Genomic DNA, 18,499 nt, shown 5'->3' with positions numbered 1-18,499 from the left:
ACACCGTGCTTGGTAGCAGAACAACAAACCAGCAAGCTTGGTGTGGATGTAAGAATGTTACCAAGCACGGTAACGAAACGTCTGCGGAACAACAAACCGGCTCAGTGAGCCAACCAACCACAACATCTTTCGAATTATGGAAAGGTTAGATCAGACAGATGTGGAGAAATTGTTCCCATTTGTGGAGAACCAGGGACCAGGTAGTAGCCTCTAGTCAATCCACATGGGAATCCAGGGAAAATTGCCTTTTCCTAGAGAGTGGGAGAATTTCCTTCTCATGGAACAGTTGAGGCAAAATACGTTGTTTAAAGACTCACTAATGAGAAAGAAAACTAACTCTTATTTGGGGACAGCCTGCCACTTCACTGTTTCATTTCATTCTTTCACAAAGAATATTTAACCTTGTCCTTATAGTATCCAGTACTCCCCAGTCAGGCAAATAAATAATTAGATGCTGAATAAGATTCCTTCTAGGAAAACAGAGAAATGGGACAAATAGCCTTTGTCTGTGCCATCATTTACTCATTTTGAGACATTATCCTGACAAAGCATCAGATCCAGGTTCAAAAGGATACCCCAATAAAATTTTCTGTGATGTCTTTGAATGATTTTATCTCATAAAGTTGGGATAAATTTGAACACAAACTCTATTAAAAAAAAACAAACAAGCTGGAGAAAATGGTGGTGAACAAGATTGTGGAAATCAATATAACACAGTTACAAATAAATCCAGTTGGATATTTAGGAGAAACTCCTTTAGCCACAGACTGGTAAGAATGTGGAATTCACTCCCACAATGAAGGACACAGTGTTACAAGCAAGGGGGAGGGCTGAGTCAGCTCCCTGCCCCCTGGGTGCTCACAACAAAGATTTTTCATTGTATCAGAGATAATGGGAACTGCAGATGCTGGGGAATCCGAGATAACAAAGTGTGGAGCTGGATGAACACAGCAGGCTAAGCAGCATCTCAGGAGAACAAAAGCTGACGTTTCAGGCCTAGACCGATTAATTCCCCCCCCCCCCCCCTTTTTCACTGCACACCTTTAATCACACCTTAATTGAAAAGCAGAATTAGTGAAAATTAAGGAGGCAATTACAAGGTTTTCTTGAGTGAAAGAATTTTGTTACTGGCTAACCCTGAGAAAAACAATAAAATGAAGTATTAAACGTGCACAGACACACACATGGGAATGAAGTTTAAAAAGGGTTGTACATGTCATGTACAAAAAGGAAGATCAAGAGCAGACAATTTAAAAAATTCACAGTTTTTGAAGTGTTAGGTCCTAACCTAAGACCACATTTGTGTTCTTAGCAGAGGAAACATTTGTAGATCTCCTTCAGCGAATGGATATTACACCCTGTGAATAATTAGGGAATGCACTGCCTGGAAATGGTGGAAGTAGGTTCAAGAGTCATTCAAGATGGCGTTGGATGATTATTTGGATCAAAATGGTTTACAGGGATATGGGAGAAAAGGAGGTTAGTTCTAGGTAATAGAAACAGTGCAGGCACAATAGCCTCTTTTTGTGCTGTAACAATTCTGTGATGATGTGATTATTCAGTTTGCTTTATCATTGGACACGATTCTTGAGTGGCTGAGAAAAATGGGGAAAGAGCCAGAAAGAGAGTGTTCCAATTTGCTGTTACCAAGCCATTTTCCTCCTCTTCTCCCAAATGCTTTTCCCTGAAATATAGACCTCTTGTGTATTCCTGTATCTGACTTCATCTTTTTTCCCCAACCTGGATAGTCGCAGGCAACTTTCATCTTGATATGTGCAACTTTCAGAAAGGTGTAAATCAAACCAGAGATACAGATCTGAGTTTCAATATCTCTTTATCCTGATGTTAATTTATGGTCAGATGGATTCATTCATTGTTTTTTGCCCAGGTGACCCCTGTAGCCATCTTTAATCAGTGTTTTTTGCTTTTGTTAAACCATCTTAGTCCACGAAAGGTCCTGGGTAAAAAACAGATGACAGTAATTTTTACCACTATTGTAATAAAAGCATTGATACATTAAAGGGGAATGTCGATAACCAGGATGGAGAACAGATTAAAAGTGCAAGCTAGTTGGGTGAGAGGAAGAAGTAGGGCAGGAGATTTATATGAAGCATTAATTATGGGAGGTGGTGGTGTAGTGTCACTGGCCTTGTAACCCAGAACCCCAGGTTTTAGGGCATGTGTTCAAATCCCACCACGACAGAAGGGTGAAATTTGACTTCAAAACAAAAACTGGAATGAAATGCTAGCGTAATGATGACTCTAAACCTATCGGGTTCAGTAATGTCCTTGAGGGAAGGAAATCTACCATCCTTACCCAGTCTGGCCCACGTGTGACTCTAGACTCTCAGCAATGTGGTTGACCCTTTGGGCAATTAGGGAGTGAGTAAAAGTTGGCTTAGCCTGTAATGCATGCATACTGTGAATTAACTTTGAAAAACACAGACAGATGTCAGAACGGCCTGTTCCTATGTTGTCTATTCTTTGTATTGTGATGTTATAGGAACAGAAGAATTAGGAGCAGGAGTAGACTATTCAATCCAGGGATGAGATACCAGCTGTGAAGATAAATTGGAGAGGAGAAGGCCAAGAGGAGAGTTGAAAGAAGTTTTCAAAATGACGTTGGGCCGGTCAGAACGGATAATGAGAAATTGGGAGGTTGTTGACTTGCTCACAGAACTGGTTTGTTTTTGTTCAGATGTTTTATCACCATACTAGGTAACATCATCAGCACAGTCTCTGATGAAGTGATCTTATTCTATTCCACTTGGAATTTTTACTGTCTGGTCTGTTATGGTTAGTACTGTCATTTTTGGTTCTGTACAGTATGGTTTTGTATATGGGGTCCAATTCTATATGTTTGTTGATTGTAGGAGTTGAGAATCATGCCTCTAGGAATTCCCATGTGTGTCTATGTTTGGCTTGGGCTACTATGGTTACTTTGTCCCAGTTAAACTGATGCCCCTCATTGCCTGAATGTACAGATATTAAGGAGATTTCATTGTGCCGTTTTGCTGCTTGCTGATGTTCGTGTATTCTGATGGCTGGTTTCCTTCCTGTCTGTCTGATGTAATGTTTGTGGCAGTCATTGCATGGTATTTTGTAAACTAAACCACTTGCTGCAACATACCAGAACTACACAGGAAAGAGGAAGTGCACCTGTACAAAATCTTCGCTATGGACAGATATCCCTGCAACTTCATCCGCAGGTGCCTACTAAACAGACAACAGCAAGAGAACACCCTAACACACTGGACACACTGCCCTTCATCACAGACATATCAGAACTGACAATGAGTTTCCTCAGACCACTAGGAATCCTGGTGGCCCACAAGCCCACAGCCACTCTACAACAAACACTTACAACAATCAAAGACTCCATTCCCGCAACAAGCAGAAACAGTGTGGTTTACAAAGCACGATGCAACGACTGCCATAAACGTTACATCGGACAGACAGGCAGGAGACTAGCTATCAGAATACGTCAACATCAGCTCGCAGCAAAACAGCACAATGAACTTTCCCTAATATCAGTACACTTGACAATGAAGGCTATCAGTTTAGCTGGGACAGCACCGCCATAGGACCTCAGTCCAAACATAGACATATATGGGAATTCCTAGAGGCCTGGTTCTCAACCCATAATGCAATCAGCAAACACTTAGATTTGGACCCCATATACAGACCAAAACCAGAAATGACAGTACTCACCATAATGGACCAGACAGTATAGATTCAAAACGGAGTAGAATAACATCGTTTCATTGGAGGCTCCATTGATGATGACACCCAGTATGGGGATGAAATGTCTGAACTAAAACAAGCCAGCTCAACAAGCAAATCAACAACATCCCCCACAACCCGAGCTACAAACCTTTGCTAAAACCTTGAGTAAGAATTTGTACCCATTCTCCGGTTTCCTCCCATAGTCTAACCTGCACAGTTTTAGGTGGATTGGTTACACTAAATCAGGGGCTATGGGGATAGGTTGGGGATGCTGTTCGGAGGGTCAGTATACTCTCAATGGGCCAAGTGGTGTCTTTCTGCATCTTAGGGATTCTACGATAGATAAAAGGTTCGAGAACCAGAAAGCATCAAAAGAAGAAAGTATTGTGCAAGAAAAAAATCCTTTTCGCCCAGCGGGTATTTAGGATGTGGAATGCACTCCCTGGAAATGTGGTGAAAGTAGGTTCAAGTGAAGCATTCAAGAGGGAATTGGATGGTTATTAAAATTGAAACAACGTGCAGGATTATGGCTATGAATAGTTGGAAGAATGGCACTAAGTCAGAATGCTGATATGGAGAGCCACGATGGGCTGCTCCATAAAGATTCTGAGAGTTTTTGTAATATTTCATAACTTTGGCAGCAAGTAATGGGGTGACACAGTGGCTCAATGGTTAGCACTGCAGCCTCACAGCACCAGAGACCTGGGTTCAATTCCACCCTCGGACAACTGTCTTTGTGGAGTTTGCACATTCACCCTGTGTCTGTGTGGGTTTCCTCTGGGTGCTCCGGTTTCCTCCCACAGTCCAAAGATGTGCAGTTTAGATGGGTTGGCCGTGCTAAATTGCCCATAGTGTCCAGTGATGTGTTGCTTAGGTGGGTTATAAGGGGTTGGGTCTGGGTGGGTTGTTCCAAGGGTCTGTGTGAACTTGTTGGGTTGAAGGGCCTGTTCCCCCACTGTAGGGGTTCTATGTGATCACCATTAATGATATTGACACTGTAGTTATAATGTAGCTAGGTAGTTGTTTTATCATTAATTCTGTCCTCTGGAATACTCATCCAGCGATATACCTGCTGCATTATGATCCCTTTGTGTCCTCACCCAGGGAGTGTTCCCTCAGCATTTGCTGTGCCCAATCCGTTCACAGGCACCTTGGGCCCATTTATGTCATTGCCACACTCTGTGTAGTATCATCTGCTTTCCTGTTCAAACAAGGAGTCCTTTCAAACACACAAGAGACATGAGTAGGAGGAGACCATTCAGCCCATCAAGTCTGAACTGTTGTCCCAGAAGGAAAAACAAGTAAAAGTTGCAAATGATGCACAGTGATCCAAGTTGTATACCTTACAATAGTGCTTCAATACAACCAGTATCTTCCTTTTTAAGCATTAGTGCCTTTATTTGAGTTTCCCCCTTGGGTCCAATATGATAATGGCTGATTACAGGTTTCAGCTCCACTTTTCCCACAAACTCCTCCGATACCTTGTGGCGTGAGAGGCCAGAAATCTTCAACTGAAACATCGACAACCCTCTGGCCAGGGAGAGGATTCCATGAATTTCACAACAGTTTCCCCAGTTTCTACTTCATTCTCAAGCATTTACCAAGAGCCTTCAGACAGCTATTGGTTAATGTGTTTCAGAAGTTCACAGCACACACACACACAGTGACCCTGGTATAGTGGAGGGGGCAGGAGAAGCAGTGGCCATTGGTATTATTGCTGGACTATTAATCCAGAAACTCAGTGAATGTTCTTGAGACTTGGATTCAAAGCGTGCCGTGGCAGCTGGTGGAATTTGAATTCAATAAAATAAAATCTGGAATTAAGAGCCTAAAGTTAATCATTAAGCATTGTCAATTGTTGGGGGGCGACAAAGATCTGGTTCACTTTATTGAAGGAAATCTGCCATCCTTACCTGGTCTGGTCTACATGTGACTCTGGGCCCTTAAATGCCCTCTCGGTAATTAGGGATGGACAATAAATGCCGGCCCAGCCAGAGACACCCACATCCCGTGTATGAATACAAACAAAACACACACTGAAAGGTGTTCTTAGGAGCTGAGCAGGTGCAGTGCCAGCTATTGGAGGCAGTTTATTTACAGGGGTAGATTCCACATCGTTTCTGCAAGGTTTAACACGGAGCTCTGTGGCGAGCCCTGGTGAAGGGAGGGACTGATTGAAAGCGGCGCGCACACACACACGGTCTCAGCTTCCTCTGCTGTCCCGGAGACCGTGAGCTTATTACCCCGTCTTTGAGCTTCACTGAGACACCGCGACAGATTAGTCTTTAGCAAATGCCCACTCCGAGGGGAGAACTGGGGACATGTTCACTCAGAACCGCTCTGAAGTAACTCTGGGCAGGGGAGAAGGTTAAAAAAAAGCAGACTGCTCTCCCCGGGTCAACATTCACGTCCCGAACCGTGAACTGTTCTCGCTTTCTCCACAGATGGTGTCTGAGGGGCTGAAGTCCTTTCGCAGTATTTTCTGTTAGTTACAGAATTTGCTCCCGGAACCTGCAGTAAAGGCCCCGGAGCTACTTAAATGAAAACAAACGACCTAAATGGACAGGTAAGTGAGATAAGATTCTCCAGGCTGCTGCTGCTGAGAGATTAACCCTATTCTCACCTGGACAGCTGTAAGTTGCTCTGTACCCAACAGCTCTCCATTTTAAGATTTAATCTTTGTTCAGTTTGTGGAATTTGGGATTTCTTTGATAACGTTTATTGGGGAGTGGATTGGTTGCAATCCAGAGGTAGAGGGTGAATCTCTGGGGATACGTGTTTTTAAATACCAGCTGGGGACTTTAAATACAGTGAATAAATAAGTGAGTCAGTTTGTCAATCAACAAACCTGGAATACACATCTCAGGCTAATAAAATGTGAGGCTGGACGAACACAGCAGGCCAAGCAGCATCTCAGGAGCACATGTTCCTGAGATGCTGCTTGGCCTGCTGTGTTCATCCAGCCTCACATTTTATTATCTTGGAATCTCCAGCATCTGCAGTTCCTATTATCTCTGATACACATCTCAGGCATCAGGGGCCCTTTAGGGAAGGAAACTGCTGCCCTTACCTAGTCTGGTCTATATGTGACTCCAGACCCACAGCAATGTGGCTAACTCTTACCTGCGCTCTGCAATGGCTTGAGGAAGGCACTCCATTCAAGGGCAGTTGCAGGTGGACAATAAACATTACAATGATGCCACCCGAAGGTTGCAGGAACAGCAATTCATATTCCGCCTGGGAACCCTGCAGCCCAATGGTATCAATGTGGACTTCACCAGCTTCAAAATCTCCCCTTCCCCTACTGCATCCCTAAACCAGCCCAGTTCGTCCCCTCCCCCCACTGCACCACACAACCAGCCCAACTCTTCCCCCCCACCCACCGCATCCCAAAACCAGTCCAACCTGTCTCTGCCTCCCTAACCTGTTCTTCCTCTCACCCATCCCTTCCTCCCACCCCAAGCCGCACCTCCATTTCCTACCTACTAACCTCATCCCACCTCCTTGACCTGTCCGTCTTCCCTGGACTGATCTATCCCCTCCCTACCTCCCCACCTATACTCTCCTCTCCACCTATCTTCTTTTCTCTCCATCTTTGGTCCGCCTCCCCCTCTCTCCCTATTTATTCCAGTTCCCTCTCCCCATCCCCCTCTCTGATGAAGGGTCTAGGCCCGAAACGTCAGCTTTTGTGCTCCTGAGATGCTGCTGGGCCTGCTGTGTTCATCCAGCCTCACATTTTATTATCTTGGATTCTCCAGCATCTGCAGTTCCTATTATCAGCAATAAACATTGGGCTTGTCTGTGATACGTGCTGTTGGTTCAGCTGTTTAGAAAGCTTCAGAATGGGATAGAATGATAGCAGCCCCATTGGTTCAATCGCTGCATCAGTTCTGGTAGTTTTTCGTGAGGCCTTGCCGCATGCTTGATACAAAGTGGAGAGGGAAGTCTTTTAGAGAGTTGCAGTGGGATGGTAATAGAACGATCGTGACCGCTGTTCAAACTCAGCACTATTTTCCTGCACCATCCCCGTGCTCATTGATGTCTGCAGTATCTAGAAATCTGTTAATCTCTTTCTTAAACATCTTTAAAAGACTGAGCTTGGGAAGAGCAATTACTGGATTTTTCTTTACAAAGCAAGATTGGGCATTCTGGAGCAGAAGCATGTTGCCGTTTCAGGCGGTGCCTGTACATTACGTTAGGCAAATATAGGAATTACATGAATTTTCATTTTAAGAGAGTCACGGAAAGTTGTGCTGCATAGAAGCAGGCCCTTTGGCCCACCATGTCTGTGCTGACCAGCAAACACCAGACTACACTCATCCCATTTTCCGGCACCTGGCTCGTAGCCAGCTCTGCCCTGGCAGTTGGAGTGTTCATCCAGAGATAATGGGAACTGCAGATGCTGGAGAATCTGAGATAACATGGTGTGCAGCTGGATGAACACCGCAGGCCAAGCAGCATCAGAGGAGCAGGAAAACTGACATTTTGGACCTAGACCCTCCTTCAGAAAAGGGGGAGGGGGAGAGGGTTCTGAAATAAATAGGGAGAGAGAGGGAGGTGGATCAAAAATGGCGAGAGGAGAAGGTAGGTGGAGAGGAGACAGATGAGTTAAAGGGGTGGGGATGGCGTCCAGATGCTGCTTAATTTTTGTTTAGTTCTAAATTACATAAGAAATCAACTATTGAGCTTGTTCTGCCCTTTAATGAGATAATGGATGGTGTTTGTATTTTAAGATATTTTGTTTTGTAGAATGAAACCTGGGCTTCAGGTGTTAGGTTATGAAGAGGGGTTGTACAAATGAGGCCTGTTTTCTCTAGAACTTAGAAGGGTGATCTGATCGAAGTCTTCAAGCTGCTAACAGGAAAAGACTCAGTCGCTAGAGAGAAGCTATTTCTACTGGTTGGGTATTCTAGAACTGGGGACATAGTCTGAGAATTAGGACCAGATCATTCAGAAGAAATGTTAGGAAGCACTTTGCATGTAAAGGATGGGAGCAGTCTGAAACTCTTTTCCACGAATGGCAGTGGATTGCTGGATCAGTTGTTAATTTTAAATGTGAGATGGATACACTTTTGTTAAGAAAAGATATGAAGGGTTATGGGCCAAAGGCAGGAAAATGGAGTCAGGCTACAGATTAGTCATGATCTTATTGAATGGTGGAACAGTGTTGAGGGGCTGAATGGTCTACTCCTGTTCCTACGATAACAAAGTGTGAGGCTGGATGAACACAGCAGGCCAAGCAGCATCTCAGGAGCACAAAAGCTGACGTTTCGGGCCTCGACCCTTCGTCAGAGAGGGGGTGTTCCTGTTCCTATGTCTTTTGATTTGTTTTCCATTTCTCATTCCACTGGGGAAGATAGATATAAAACTCTAAGAGAAACCATTAGGCATTGGAGTTTGTGGCATTTTGAAGGAAAGTATAAGTGCAAATCCACTTGTGAGAGGTATCTTCTTAAGGATCGGTCTTAATTCTGATGCAGTGTGTGTATTTCACACCAGTGTTTAGGAGATGAGTTGATGAGTCATGACATCCTGTGAATTATTGCGGTCACCATTTTGCAATGTTACAGAGAATAAAATCATTGGATACACTAGTCACAGACAACGCGGGAGGGAGTCATAAGTCATTCTTCCTTATTTTAAAACATTTTGAAACTGAAATGAGAGGAGCGCAGAGTAAGTGAGCAGTGTTAAAATCAGAAACAGGCCATTCAAGAGAGACGTTTGGAAAAAAGTCTGCACTCAAAGGGTGACAGAAGAGTGGAAATCTCATCCACAAATAGCTGGTTTTAAACTCCCTGATCGATAGATTTCTCTGTGCTTTAATACACAAGGTTAAGGAACCCAGGTAGGTGGAGGAGTTTAGCTCCATGTAGTCATCGAATATCAAGCAGATTTCTAATCAGTGATGGAATTTCTATTCGCTCGTGCGCTGTGGGCGCTGCTGGGAGGCTACACCTGCATTCACTGCCTATCCCTAAGGAGGCAACAGTCAACCTCATTGCTCTGGGCCAGACCAGCTAAGGATGGCAGCGTCCTTCCCTAAAGGACATTTGTGAATGAGATGGGTTTTTTTGACAATTAACAATGATTTTTGTGGTCATCATCTGTCTTCCAGTTCCAGGCTTTTATTGAATGCCAGTTCCACTATCTGTCTGCTATGGCAGGATTCAAATCTGGTCCTTAGGATATTACCTGGGTTTATGGATGAACAGGCCAGCGACATTACTATTAGGTCATCACCTCTCTCCTTGTCAGATACGGGGTAAAGACAGGAAAGTGGAACTGGGAATGATCAGATCAGCCATGATCTCATCAAATGGCAGAGCAGACTCACTGGGATGAATGGTCTACTTCTGTTCCCACATCTTATGATCTGATTAGAGGAGTCTGGAAGGGTTGAATGGCCTTCCTGTAAGCTAAAGATTTAATGTTCTTTGCAGGAGACAGCCAGGCATGTTAGCAAATAACTTGCCTCTGAACCAAGCATCAGTCTTATTCACCCCATTCCCTGGTGGGGATGCAGCAGATGAAGAGAGCAGGCTGAGAGAGGACCTCAACTACTTCTTCATGAGCCCGTGCGAAAAATACAGAGCCAGGCGGCAATTTCCTTGGAAGCTGTGTTTGCAAGTTGGAAAAATCGTCATGGTGACGACGCAGGTAATTAAAAACCATGAGTGGAATTAATGACGAAGCCTGCCTGCGGGCACGGTAGAAAGGAAAATCACTGCACTTCTGTAGCACCACTCCTGACCTCGGGGTGTCCCACAGAGTGCTGTACAATTAGTTAAGCAATATAAGAAACATAGCAGCTGGTTTGTGCACAGCAAGATCCCACACATCACAGTAGGCTGATAACAAAGTGTGGAGCTGGATGAACACAGCAGGCCAAGCAGCATCTCAGGAGCACAAAAGCTGACGTTTCAGGCCTAGACTCTTCATCAGAAATGGGGGAGGGGGAGAGGGTCCGGAAATAAATAGGAAGAGAGGGAGAGGCGGATAGAAGGTGGACAGAGGAGAAGATAGGTGGAGAGGAGTCAGACAGGTCAAAGAGGTGGGGATGGAGCCAGTAAAGGTTAGTGTAGGTGGGGAGGTCGGGAGGTGGTAGGTCAGTCCAGGGAGGACAGACAGGTCAAGGGGTTGGGATGAGGTTAGCAGGTAGGAGATGGAGTGGGGCTTGAGGTGGGAGGAGGGGATAGCTGGGAAGAAGGACAGGTTAGGGAGGCGCGGACGAACTGGGCTGGTTTTGGGATGCGGAGGGGGGAGGGGAGATTTTGAAGCTTGTGAAATCTACATTGATACCATTGGGCTGCAGGGTTCCCAAGCGGAATATGAGTTGCTGTTCCTGCAACCTTCGGGTGGCATCATTGTTGCACTACAGGAGGCCCATGATGGACATGTCATTTGTGAAATGGGAGGGGGAGTTGAAATGGTTCGCAACCAGGAGGCGCAGCTGTTTATTGCGAACCAAGTGTAGTTGTTCTGCAAAGCGGTCCCCAAGCCTCTGCTTGGTTTCCCCAGTGTAGAGGAAGCCACACCAGGTACAGCGGATGCAGTATACCACATTGGCAGATGTGCAGGTGAACATCTGCTTGATGTGGAAAGTCTTCTTGGGGCCTGGGATGGGGGTGAGGGAGGAGGTGTGGGGTGGGGGCAGGTGTAGCACTTCCTGAGGTTGCAGGGAAAAGTGCGGGGGGTAGTGGGGCTGGAGGGGAGTGTGGAGTGGACAGGGGAATCACGGAGAGAGTGGTGTCTCCGGAAGGCAGGCAAGGGTGGGGATGAAAAAATGGCTTGGGTGGTGGGGTCGGATCGTAGATGGCGGAAGTGTGGGAGGATGATGTGTTGTGGGAGGTTGGTGGGGTGGTACGTGAGGACTAGGGGATTCTCTTTTGGTGGTTATTGCAGGGACGGGGTGTGAGGAGTGAGTTGCAGAAAATGCGGGAGACACGGTCAAGGGCGTTCTCGAACACTGTAGGGAAATGTTGCAGTCCTTGAAAAATGAGGACATCTGAGATGTGCGGGAGTAGAATGCCTCATCCTGGGAGCAGTTGCGGTGGAGGCTAAGGAATTTGGAATAGGGGATGGAATTTTTGCAGGAGGGTGGGTGGGAGGAGGTGTATTCTAGGTAGCTGTGGGAGTTGGTGGGCTTGAAATGGATATCGGTTTCTAGGTGGTTGCCCGAGATGGAGACAGAGAGGTCCAGGAAGGTGAGGGATGTGTTGGAGATTTGCCAGGTAAACTTAAGGTTGGGATGGAAGGTGTTAGTGAAGTGTATGAACTGTTCGAGCTCCTCTTGGGAGCACGAGGCGGCGCCAATACAGTCATAAATGTAATGGAGGAAGAGGTGGGGTTTGGGGCCTGTGTAGGTGCGGAAGAGGGACTGTTCCACGTAACCTACAAAGAGGCAGGCATAGCTGGGGCCCATGCGGGTACCCATGGCCACCCACTTTGTCTGTAGGAAGTGGGAGGAATCGAAAGAGAAGTTGTTGAGGGTGAGGACGAGTTCGGCTAGGCGGATGAGGGTGTTGGTGGAGGGGGACTGGTCGGGCCTGTGGGACAGGAAGAAGCGGAGGGCCTTGAGGCCATCTGCAGGCAGAATGCAGGCGTATAGGGACTGGACGTCCATGGTGAAAATGAGGTGTTGGGGGCCAGGGAATTGAAAGTTCTGGAGGAGGTGGAGGGTGTGGGTGGTTTCACGGATGTAGGTAGGGAGTTCCTGGAAAATGGGGGAGAAAATGGATTCCAGATGGGTGGAGATGAGTTCGGTGGGGAAGGAAAAGGTGGAGACAATGGGTCGACCAGGGCAGGTGGGTTTGTGGATTTTGGGAAGGAGATAGAAGCAGGCGGTGCAGGGTTGGGGAACGATGAGGTTGGAGGCTGTGGTGGGAGGTCACCTGAGGTGATCAGGTTGTGGATGGTTTGGTGGTGGGGGGTGGGGTCATGATCCAGGGGACGGTAAGAGGAGGTGTCGGAGAGTTGGCGTTTGGCCTCGGCGATGTAGAGGTCAGTGCGCCATTCTACCACTGTGCCACCCTTGTCTGTGGGTTTGATGTTGAGGTTGGGGTTGAAGCAGAGGGATCGGAGGGCTGTCCGTTCTGCGGGGGAGAGGTTGGAGTGGGTGAGAGGGGTGGAGAGGTTGAGGCGGTTAATGTCTTAATGGCAGTTGGAGATGAAGAGGTCGAGGGAGGGTAGGGGGCCTGGGGGTGGTGTCCAGGAAGAGAACTTGTGTTGGAAGCGGGCGAAGGGGTCAGTGGAGGGACGGTTAGGCTCACAGTTAGAGAAGTAAGCGCAGAGGCGGCGGAAAAACTGCTTGATGTCCAAACCTGACTGGTATTCATTGATGTGTGGGTGGAGGGGGACAAAGGTGAGCCCCTTGCTGAGGACTGACCGTTTGTCCTCAGTGACGGGCAGGTTTGGGGGGGATGGTGAAGACTCGGCAGGGCTCGATGTTGCTGCCTCCTCTGGAGCTGCTGGCTATGGGTGGAGCGGTGTCAGTGGTGGGCGGGGTGGCATTGGCAATGGCGGTGGGCGGGGTGGCGTCGGCGGTAGCAGCAGCGGTGACAGTAATGTCTGTGGTGGTTTTTTTTCGGAAATGGAGGCGGTGGCTTCAGCAGCGATGCTGTTCGCTGTCCCGCAAATGGTGTACCCAGCGGGGGCGGGTGTGACGTTATCAATATGTTCTCCAACAGAGTCCTCATGGCGAATGGTGGCGGGTACATTGTGGGGAAGGTCCTGGGTACGGCTGGGGATTTGGGGGGTGGAGGAAACCCGTTTTGGGTGGTAGGCACCACTAAGTTTACTGTACTTACCAGTTTTGGTGTCTAATAAAGCTGAGTAGAATTGTGAGTTCAGGTTGTGGATCCTGTGAAGAATAAAAAAACAGGAGAGGTCCTTTGCAGGTATGGGAGAGGGAGGCTGTGAGCTGGGATAGGTTTGATTGCAGGGCCTGGAGATGCCGGTGCATTGCTGCGAGGGTGTGTTTCAGGACACGCAGGGAGAAGGGTCTCAATATTCTGAATGTCGATATGGTCGCGGCTGGGATCAAATTGGGAAGGCTCGAATGTGGACTGTAGCATGCTGATTACAAAGTGTGAAGTTGGATAAACACAGCAAGCCAAGCAGCTCTCCCCCTCCCCCACTGCATCCCAAAACCAACCCAGCTTGTCCCCTCCCCCCATGGCATCACAAAACCAGCCCAGCTCGTCCCCGCCTGTCTAACCTGTTCTTCCTCTCACCTATCCCCTCCTCCCACCTCAAGCCGCACCTCCATTTCCCACCTACCAACCTCATCCTGCCTCCATGACCTGTCCGTCCTCCCTGGACTGACCTGTCCTCCCTGGACTGACCTACCCACCACCACCCCCCCTCCACCTCCCCACCTATACTCTCCTCTCCACTATCTTCTCCTCTGTCCATCTTCGGTCTGCCTCCCCCTCTCTCCCTATTTATTCCAGAACCCTCTCCCCATCCCCCTCTCTGATGAAGGGTCTAGGCCCGAAACGTCAGCTTTTGTGCTCCTGAGATGCTGCTTGGCCTGCTGTGTTCATCCAGCTCCACACTTTGTTATCTCGGACTCTCTAGCATCTGCAGTTCCCATTATCTCTTTAGCATGCTGATAAGCAGTTTTTGTGATACTGGGTTAGAAGTAGCATTATCTGGGGCACCCAAGATAAGGGTCCTGATTTGCTTCAGAATAGTGCCAGGTGATATTTTATGTCCACTTGAGGGGTCTTTGCTTAACAAAATAATTCCTTTCCAACACTCCGGCATTCATTCAGTCTGGATTGTGCCAAGGTATCTGGATATGACACTTAAATGCAAAAGAATGCTATTTAAGGGTGAGCAGGCTGTCACATGAGTGCAATATGTTGAACGAGCCAGATCTTTGGTTGTGTTTTCAGTGATTGAGATGATGTTGACCATCTTTTTATTGAGGTCACCTGCCTATTAAACGATATCTGCCCCCTACCACCTTCAAAATCCCCCTCCCCACCTCAATTTGAACTCCTTCGGCTTTATCTCACATGCATGACTTTGGGGGACAGTGCTGAGGGAGTGATGTTCGCTGCCGGAAGGTGGGTTTTGGCTATCTGATCTTATACAAAGCCTTCTCCAGAGGATTCGAGTGGAACAAGCAGCAAGGAAGTGGTCAATGTTCAAATGCAACAAGACTTGGACAATATTCAAGCTTAGGCTGACAAGTGACAAGTTACATTTACACTAAGCAATGACCACCTCCAGTAAGAGACAATGTAACCACTGCCCCTTGACATTCAATGGTGTTACCACCACTGAATCCCCCACTATCAACATCCTGGAGGTTACCGTTGACCGGAAGCATATAAACACAGTGGCTTCGAGAGCAGGTCAGAAGCTAGGAATTATGTGGTGAGTAACTCCCCTCCAGACTCCCCAAAGCCTGCCCACCATCTACAAGGCTCAAGTCAGGGGTGTGATGGAATACTCACCATCCTGACCTGGAAGTATGTCGCTGTTCCTTCAGTGTCTCTGGGTAAACATCCTGGAAATCACCCTCCCTGCCTCCCCCACCACCACCACCAAAGCGTATTGTGGGCTCAACCTACAGTCCACGGACTGCGGCAGTTCAGGAAGGCAGCTCACGCCCACTTTCTCAAGGGGCAACTAGGGATGGGCAATAAATGCCAGTTCAGCCAGTGACTTGGAGGGAAATTACAGGGGGTGGTGTTCCCATGTATCTGCTGCCCTTGTCCTTCCAAATGGAAGTGATCGTGTGTTTGGAAGGTACTGACTAAGGATCTTTGGTGAATTTCTGTGGTGCTTATAGTACACACTGCTGCTGCTAAGTGTCGGGAGAGAGGGAATGCTTGAGTGCTTAGTGCCAATCAAGTGGGGGCTGCTTTGTCCTGGAAGGTGTCAAGCTTCTTGAGAGTTTTTGGGGCTGAACTCATCTAGGCAAGTGGGGAGTATTGAAACATATAATGGGCTGGAGACACTCAGTAGGTATGGCAGTACCTGTGGACAGAGAAATAGAGTTAATGTTTCGTGTCTGATATGAATTCAGAATTGAATATGTTTGGAAAATAGGACTACTTATTATTTTGACAGAGGTGAAGGAGGCGTGTGAGGGACATAGGTGGCTTGCAGGCCCAGTGTGAAATTGTGAGAGAATGCCAATTGCCATTTTAAAAAAGGCGTTCTTAAAACGCAGCATTGTTAGCAAGCCTGGCATTTCTTGCCCATCTCCAGTTACCCCCGGAGAAGGTGGTAATCGCTTGCCATCTTGAGCAACTGGTTCAGTCCCATCAAACTACTTTAATTTATTATTGTGCCGTTTCAAAGGGAAAGTTATGGTCTTTTAATTTTTGTTACAAAGGAATTGGAGTATAAGAGTGAGGAAGTTTTACTCCAATTATACAGGACTCTGGTGGGAATGAGATTTGCCACTCTGCCTGCTGTTGGCACCAGGCTAAGGGTAATTCACTGCCAGCAATCCTCCTTTATCACTTATCTTAGTTAACAAAATGGGTTATTGTATTAACAATTATAGTTCATATATCTGCTTGAATATTTCACTATGGACTAATGGGAGCTGGAGAGAATATGTCTGCTCCTTTCATGTACTCAGGTGCCGGTGTTGGGCTGGGGTGGACAAAGTTAGAAGTCACACGACACCAGGTTTTAGCCCAACAGGTTTATTTGAAATCACAAGATGAAGTGACAGTTCATCTGATGAAGGAGCTGCGCTCTGAAAGTTTCAAATAAACCTGGTGTTATGTGACTTCTGAATCTGTCCATCCAAAAAATTGTGGCTTTGTCAAATTGATTGGAATTACTTCAATATTAACACATTCATAGCCCTAATTATTGGATATGGGAATGGCTATGTGGCTAAATGTGGCCCTGGTCTCTTTACCTTAAGAAGGAAAGCTTTCCCATAGACATAGATGAACATAGAGCATAGAACAGTACAGCGCAGCACAGGCCCTTCAGCTCACGATGTTGTGCCGACCCACTATCCTACTAAAATCAATCTACCCTGCATACCCTACATGTTTACTATCCTCCATGTCCCTGTCCAAGAGTCGCTTAAAAGTCTCTAAAGTATCTGACTCCACTACCACTGCTGGCAGCACATTCCACACGCCCACCACTCTCTGTATAAAGAACCCACCTCTGATATCTCCCCTATACCTTTCTCCAATCACCTTAAAATTATGCCCCCTCATAATTGTCATTTCCATCCTGGGAAAAAGTCTCTGGCTGTCCACACTATCTATGCCTGTCATCGTCTTAGACACCTCTATCAAGTCACCTCTCATCCTCCATCACCCTAATGAGAAAAGCCCTAGCTCCCTCAACCTTTCTTCATAAGACCTGCCCTCCAGTCCTGGCAGCATCTTGGTAAGTCTCCTCTGCACCCTCTCTAAAGCTTCCACATCCTTCCCATAATGAGGTGACCAGAACTGAACACAATTTTCCAAATGTGGTCTAACCAGGTTTTTATAGAGCTGCAGCATGAACTCAATTCCCCTGCCAGTGAAAGCCAACACACCATACACCATCTTTACAACCCTATCAACTTGGGTAGCAACTGAGAGAGATTTTTGGATGTGGACCCTAAGATCCTTATGTTCATCCACACTGCCAAGAATCCTGCAATTAACCCTGTATTCTGCATTCAAATTTGACCTTCCAAAATGAATCGCTTCACACTTTTAATGATAAAGTCAGAGGTCACCCAACACCAGGTTATAGTCCAACAGGTTTATTTGAAATCACAAACTTTCAGAGCTCTGCACCTTCGTCAGGGGCTGCTGTCTGAAAGCTTATGATTTCAGGTAAACCTGTTGGGCTATAACCTGGTGTCATGTGACCTCTGAATTTGTCCATCTCAATCCAACATTGGCACCTCCACACCACGGGCATGGAGTGAAGGTTCACTGCAGGGGATTCAGCAATAAGGGGAACAACGTGAGGGGGGATTGTGTGGTCTGTTTTCCCCGGAAGTTAGAAGAATGCAGGACAATCTAATTGAAATGCATAATTGTTAGATGGTGTTGACAGGATGATCAGAGAGAGAGCAAGAGAACAAACCTTTTCACTAACTCGGGAATCCGGAAAATAGGGTCACTGTTTGAGGATAAACAATCAGACACCTAGAGACGAAATAAGGAGAAATTAGGGAAGGTGATGGCCTGGTGGTATTATCACTGAACTGTGAATCCAGAGACGCAGGGAACATTCTGGGGACCCACGTTTGAATCCCACCACGGCATCTGGTGGAATTTGAATTCAATAAATATCTGGAATTAAGAGTCTAATGACGACCATGAAACCATTTCCTATTGTTAGGAAAAACGCATCTGTTTCAAAAAAGTCCTTTAGGGAAGGAACCTGCCATCTTTATGTGGTCAGGCCTACACATGACTCCAGGCCCACAGCAATATGGTTGACCCTCAACTGCCCTCTGGGCTATAAATTCTGGTCCAGCCATTGATGCCCACATCCATGGAACAAATAAAAAAATACTTCCCTCAGGAGGGGTGTAGATTAAATATATTTGAGACAGAAGTCAACAGAGTTTTGAAGGCAAAAGGGAATTAAGGAATGTCGGAGAAATGCCAGAGATGGGTCTGAGGTGGAAGGTCAGTTGCAAACTGGTTGAGCGGCAGATCACCATGAATGGCCTATTCGAGCTCCTGTTTATTGTGTCCTTATGTTCCATTAAAGAGTGGACTGCGATGCTGCGGGATCAGAATTGTGGTAGTCCAGGCCAGGGGAGGATTGCAAA

At 46.7% G+C, this 18,499-nt stretch overlaps 1 protein-coding gene across 6 annotated transcripts in view; it reads left to right on the top strand.

The window, feature by feature from the left end:
• The first annotated feature begins 5,901 nt into the window (after nt 1-5,901).
• Nucleotides 5,902-18,499, top strand: part of LOC125456052 (mucolipin-2-like) — an 82,879-nt gene continuing 70,281 nt past the window's right edge. For 5 of the 6 annotated variants that reach the window (XM_048538713.2, XM_048538711.2, XM_048538710.2 and 2 more), the window contains exons 1-2: nt 5,902-6,292; nt 10,170-10,386. In XM_048538713.2, coding sequence (XP_048394670.1) covers nt 6,285-6,292; nt 10,170-10,386 — 225 coding nt within the window. In that variant the 5' untranslated portion in view covers nt 5,902-6,284. Of the gene's footprint in view, nt 6,293-9,471; nt 9,575-10,169; nt 10,387-18,499 lie in introns of those variants that run through there. The other variant, XM_048538708.2, reaches the window with a different exon arrangement.

Source organism: Stegostoma tigrinum, chromosome 8 (assembly GCF_030684315.1).
Source record: "Stegostoma tigrinum isolate sSteTig4 chromosome 8, sSteTig4.hap1, whole genome shotgun sequence".
Classification (NCBI taxonomy): Eukaryota; Metazoa; Chordata; class Chondrichthyes; order Orectolobiformes; family Stegostomatidae; genus Stegostoma; species Stegostoma tigrinum.
The sequence above is the reverse complement of the archived record's forward strand: the minus strand, read 5'-3'. Positions and strand labels throughout refer to the sequence as shown.